The following is a 6,080-nucleotide window of genomic DNA, read 5'->3' as shown; positions in this document are numbered from 1 at the left end:
GTTAAACTTTATCAAATCTACATTGCTAGTGGGGCATTACTTTATGCTAATCAACATTGCTTAAACGAGGCTTAAACTCACTTGTTTCTTGTCCAAGCAAAAGCCAAGCTACTCTTGATGGGTGATTTTACGTTTGTTAATCTTTGACAATTATAAAACCTTAGACTTTTCGGTTAGTATCATTTTTTGTTTCCTCTAAAATTATTGATGAAAATGGTTAAGTAGAGAGAGATTTGAGATGTTTTCATGAGGCAAATGTAGACAACAAAAACTCCCATTAGCCCCAAAAATATCAACAAAATAGGGGCCCGGGGAGTCCACCTATAAGAAATCATCTATATAACGTGCGTTCAAAAGATATTAAGAAATACCCTTTCTTTACATGTTATAATGCCTTAAAATGATGCCGTTTGCTTTACTAAACTTACAATTTTTTTTCAAATTGCAATTTAAAAATCCCTTTTGTACATGTAATCTTGTAAATTTTACTAAATATAATATCATTTCTTTTGAACTCACGTGGTATTGTACATGTTCTATAAAGTGGACGACTCGGGAATAGGGGAGAAAGAGGAGCTCTATTGATCGTTTTCACCAAGGAGGTTTAGAACGCATCTAGTGTAGCCATATTATGATAGTCCTTTTGTGATTACTAAAGGCACACTCAAAACAGTGCACAATTTTTTCCTTAAATGGTGTTATACACACCTAGTTTTAGCCAAAAATAGGTTTGAAGCATCTAATTCTAGGCTGGCATGGTTGTAGTGCTTGGGTGACTATCGAATGTATGTACATGGGTATGTTGGAGTGAATATCGATGTTCTCTAGGTAAGTGAAGATGGATGTTGACATATAGGGATATTTCTTTTATGTGAAAGAAGAGCGAGATGTTACCATAGAGAGGGCTGGTGTATGATAGCTAATATTAATCAATTGAGTATTGCCATGACAATTAATGATGAAGTAATGCTTGCACGTTCACGATCAATGCAAGATCTACCACTGGATTAAAGAAGTGCGCTGATGCAAAGCTGATAACTATAGCTTATATTTCTAGAGAACAGTACCCGTCTTGATCAAGTGCAAGAAAACACATTGAAAGGCCGCCGATAACATTAGGTTAGTGATGGTACTCTGCATGGCATGACAAGCTAGTTATTGTTATGAATTGGCTGATCTGACAACGTTGGCGCTTGTGGAGGCGCAGGGGCCGTTATGTTAGACGTCGCTGCATTCGCATTCAGAGGAGGTACTGCTACACTAGCTGGTGCAGGTGCAGACGTAGCACCTGCAGCTGTATCTGGTGGGAGTGGCGGGAGCTTACTATTACCTATGTAATTCTTAGCTACCCTTGAATTGATGCTACTTGCTTGGGCTGAGCTAGCCACGCTTGGGCTCCCGATACGGCTCGTGTTTACTCCTGCATGTGCGTAGTCAATCCCACTAGTCTTGGCCACATGTTGATCCACAGGATTCCTCCTTGCATAAGGAGACCTGTGCATGCACTCCTCGTAAGCAGCTGCAAACTTTGTAATTGCACAACCCTTGTGCGGAAAATTGAAAAATGGATCAGTTTCCACCTGTAAATCACGAGTTTATACTGAATCAATCATGCATGCGCCTGTCTTATTATAGGTGTGGTTAATATGGTCTTAGATTTAAAACTCAACTTTTCCAAGTAAAATTAAGACTGTGTAACTGGCCAATATCTGTATTTAAACCCTAACTCTCTTGTGTGCTGAGATGATTTATTGTATGTTCGTGAGTTGGGAGACATACGAGAGGCCGACTGCACCAACCATACTCTTGGGCAGACGTTTGGGGCACTTCATACTTGTCAGGTGGCACCATATCCATGTCTTTGGACATACATATGGCAGCCAATAGTTGCTTTGCCTCCGCTATTTCATCAAGTGCAACTGCAGGTGTTGAATGGCGCACATATATGACTTAAAATTTCAATGGAGAGCTCACTACTGCTGTGCCAAACACAAGAAAACTTCAGACAGATTCCCACATTGTGAATTACAATAACATCACGAGCTTTTGCAAGAGAGGCATTGTATACTCAGAAGCTAGGTGTGGTCGGGGTAGGCAATGATGGCCCCCCCACCCCAAGCTGGCAGCCCCTGCCTCGAATCCCACCTAGCTAGGTATGTGGTGTCTCTCCATTACAAGCGCATGATGTTGAACACTAGAGCCTGGGGAAACTAAGGAAAAGAGCTTGTTCTTGGCTAGGTTATGCGCCGCCTCTGAAGTGGAAGCTCATGACGCTCAACAGTCGCTGAACGGAAAAAGAAGGGAAAGGCCCTTTTTCTTACATGGGAAATGTCACAGACGTCTTGTGCAGCTACTAGCTAGTTTTGTTCAAATACAAGTCACATTCTGTGTGTACTTACGAGTGACTGAAGGCTTGTATCTGTTAGGCTTCTCGGGAATGTAGATCACTGCACAGATGCACAGATACATGTTACTGGCACATGTAAGGAGGGCTTCATATAACTGATTCGAGATAAAAGAGCAGTCATATTGATTAATGATCGTGAAATGGATCGTTAATTTAGTTCCGTTACGTGTGTTGGGGTTGACGGAGAACTCAGTGGAGAGCTTGAGTTGGGCGTCTTCTTTCAGGCAGTGCTCTTTCCAGATGGCGTTGCGCGAGACGGGGTCGATTTTGGCAGAGAACATGCTGTCATGCCCCATATTCTTGATAGCGTGATTGGGCTGCCCCTTCCTTGATGAGGCTGGCTGAATATTATTATGACGCACATTCGCATCCGCTGCGCCATCGTGAGATCGATTTGCTGCAGCCGCCATGACTAATTTGCACGACCACGCAGGACTTCAGTTACGATGTGACCTATCGTCCCAAAGCTGTCTATACATTCATCAGGAATTGCTCGGCCAGTCGGCCCGATACTGATCATGATAGTCCCTCGGGGCAGAGAGAGAGAGAGAGAGAGAGAGAGAGAGAGAGAGACCGTTCGTATCACCACGTCCTTTCCAACGTATAAGCCCTAGTTTGCATGTGAAACATAAGCCAATGCATGAGGCTCATCCCCCATCTCGTAAGGAGTTTGGAACAATTTTCACCAGGCTATTGTCAACATTCCTTTTCAACATAAGGTTTTCAAATAGATAAGACGAGTCCATTTTAGTTATATTTTCTAAATGCGTTGAAAGCCTTGAAAGAAAACCTACAAATTCTGAAGATACAAGTTTTTGTTTTGATTTTCAAAATTACATTTTCTATTTTTTAAGAGAGATGAATTGATGGTAAACATTGAGCCTCCAAGCTCCCAAGCCTATATGGCATGTTTAGAATTTCTCCCAAGCCTACATCACAGGAAAATTCATTGAGAGAAATTAATCTTAATCTTAACTATTATTATTGGAAATGCCGTCGGCTCAACCCTCGCTTGAGCCTCCCCATAACATGCATGCTCATTATAGAGAGGGAGAGTCTAAGAGAGCTAGTAATTAATGAAATTACGAGAGAGAGAGAGAGAGAGAGAGAGAGAGAGAGAGAGAGAGAGAGAGAGAGAGAGAGAGAGAGAGAGAGAGAGAGAGAGAGAGAGAGAGAGAGAGAGAGAGAGAAGCAGTGCATTAATGACCACATCCTCCACATCCCCCGATGTGCACTTGCCATTGCTTCTCTCCTTCATGGCCCATGGGGGGATGTGGTCATTAATGCACTGCTTCTCTCTCTCTCTCTCAGCAGGTGTACTAGCCTCTTAGAATACCTCCCAACTTTGTGTCTCATCTTCATGTTTTTAAGATAGGCCTCTTAAAATACCTCCCAACATCCTTGCTTTGTATCTCATCTTCATGTTTTTAAGATAGACATGCATGAGAAGTGGAGCATTAATAAGCACCCTTTACAAGTCTCACGTAGCTTGCATTTTACTTTGTTGCACACCCTAGGGAGTTGAGGATATAGTGATAGTGTACATCGTGAGAGAGATAGGAGGGATAATAGGTCATGGCATGTGTACGACCGTGGTAGTAATGAGGCTACTATTGTTCCTAAGTAAAGCTTCATTGTACATGCACCATGTTTCTGTAGGGATAGGGGAGATAATAGGTCATGGCATGTGTACAATTGTGGCAATAGTAGAGCTACTACTGTTCCTAGGCAAAGTGCCATTGTACATGCACCCTATTTGTACAAGGGAACCCCTTCATACTACGAGCACAAGTGAACCCTTTCGTATGAGCACAAGTGAACCCCTTCACATGAGCACAAGTGAACCCTTCCATATGAGCACTATAAGTGTTGGTGGTCTGGGCATGGAAGCAGAGGTTGGATGTGTCTTTGGTGGGGCACCAGTGTTCACATATTTTTTTTTTTATAAGCAGCACAAAAACCTTTAAACATGTGAATGTTATTTTTTCTCAATATTTATAATTCACAAATTTATCCCTTAAAAGTTGAAGGTATTTTACATTCAAGTTCGTAATCTAACTATCAATAACCTTGTACCAAACAATCTTGCATTTTAAAAATTTTAATTTGTAAGATAGAGCTGATCACAAAATGAGGTGTTTTTGTATTATAGTTGGTATTTTAAATGACAAATAAGGATCCAAGATAATAGAGAGAAAGTGAATGAATCATACAAGGTAGCTCTATTCCTACTACAAAAAGAAGCTACTACCTTGAAGCTATATTAAGTGCATACTAGAAGTTTAACTATTGTCTTTTGACATTGGACGAGTCACATTGTCCCCATGCAATTTTTCTTATACAAAGTAAGATATGCAAATGCCCCAAAATTCCATGTTAGGAGTCACCTTCAAGCAAAAAAGCATCACTTGCACATAAAAAAGAGAGGTTACGTTAGCTTCAAAACAACTATTTAAATATCTCAAACATGTATAAAGATAATGGCAAGACTCAACTCCTTAAGTAGGAGATGAAGAAGCCAATTGGTGAGCAAGTCCACACCTACAAAATACATATTTTGAAAGCTCAAACATAAGTAATAGTTACATAAGTATACTTTAAAATAACATGAAAGTAAATGTTTTGCAAATTTTCCATGCGTTAATTACTCTAGTAAAGTCCATTTCTTGTAGAGTACCACCCTCAATAGAAATCATCATTAAAGCTCCATATGTGCTATATCTAACTGATTTCTATTGCATGTCTTGATTAGGTTTTGAATGGAAAAGTCTCTTTCACAAATGGCAGTGCTTGAACACTGCAATAATGCAATTTGACTAAGATTTAGTAAGTTTTGATGCTTCTTGCATAGCAATGGATTGAAGCTAATTTGAGTCAAAGTATATTTTAAAGCTAGGTTTTTCTAATCCAAGAAATCTTGAACTTTGAAAATATGAAATTCCCTCCTCAAGCTCATACCATCAATCACACCTTCATTCTCCTATATGCTAGGAAAAATGGGTCTAGAACTATTTAGTCTACATATGACTATTTAACTAGAAACAGATATACATGGACCTAGGAGAAAAAAATCACATTACTAAGATGCTTTTTGTTGAGACTGATTTATAATTAGACTAAGAGATCCTCAATGATGCTCATAAATTTTGTTGACTAAGATTACTTATACTCAAAGCCCTCTAGTGCAGTTGTATAAGTAATCCTAGTAGAGCCCTCTAAGATACTCAAAGTACATAACCTAGAGACCGTAGCTAGGCATATAAGGTATAATGGCCATACAAGAAGACACCTCAATAATTGACTGATCACCACTAAATCCCAAAGAAGAATCGTGTTCCATCCCCTTCAACTCTATATTCACCTCGTGAAGAACTTCATTAATCATAGCATCCTTGTCACCAATCTTTTTGTTGCAATGATGAAGTAACATATTCATCACTTTTCCTTTTAGCATCTAAGGCATTATCCAATCTTTTAGTCAAGTCCAAACATTTAGTCTTCAACTCATGAACCTTATGAACCAATGCTTTTTTTTTACAATAATGAATAATTATCTACCAGGACAAACAAATCCTTGAGCATGGTATATGGCCGAGATATAACATCAATAAATCTCTCAACTACTATGTCCCATGCATTCTTTACATCAATCAGTAAAGCATTTCTTATATCT

General features: G+C 39.5%; 1 protein-coding gene across 1 annotated transcript; it reads right to left on the bottom strand.

Moving 5' to 3' along the window:
* Nucleotides 1-298: 298 nt before the first annotated feature.
* On the bottom strand, nucleotides 299-2,960 carry LOC148009503 (uncharacterized). Its single transcript, XM_087673031.1, has 4 exons — nucleotides 2,574-2,960; nucleotides 2,400-2,447; nucleotides 1,780-1,919; nucleotides 299-1,580 (listed from the first exon to the last, which is right to left on the bottom strand). The coding sequence occupies exons 1-4, from the start codon at nucleotides 2,815-2,817 to the stop codon at nucleotides 1,152-1,154; spliced, it is 861 nt and encodes a 286-aa protein (XP_087529157.1). The 5' UTR covers nucleotides 2,818-2,960; the 3' UTR covers nucleotides 299-1,151.
* Nucleotides 2,961-6,080: the final 3,120 nt, after the last annotated feature.

This window comes from Lygodium microphyllum, chromosome 30 (genome assembly GCF_053477565.2).
Source record: "Lygodium microphyllum isolate KBCC chromosome 30, Lygodium_microphyllum_v1.1.10, whole genome shotgun sequence".
Lineage (NCBI taxonomy): Eukaryota > Viridiplantae > Streptophyta > Polypodiopsida > Schizaeales > Lygodiaceae > Lygodium > Lygodium microphyllum.
This window is presented reverse-complemented; position numbering and strand designations above follow the sequence as displayed.

What these genes read in the sequence shown, in the direction of transcription:
- LOC148009503 (XM_087673031.1), bottom strand. Translation starts at nt 2,817, where the DNA reads ATGGCGGCTGCAGCAAATCGATCTCACGATGGCGCAGCGGATGCGAAT. An exon ending in ATACAAGCCTTCAGTCACTC is followed by an intron (nt 1,920 to 2,399) that starts GTAAGTACACAC and finishes CAACACCTGCAG; the next exon opens with TTGCACTTGATGAAATAGCG. An exon ending in GTTGGTGCAGTCGGCCTCTC is followed by an intron (nt 1,581 to 1,779) that starts GTATGTCTCCCA and finishes CGTGATTTACAG; the next exon opens with GTGGAAACTGATCCATTTTT.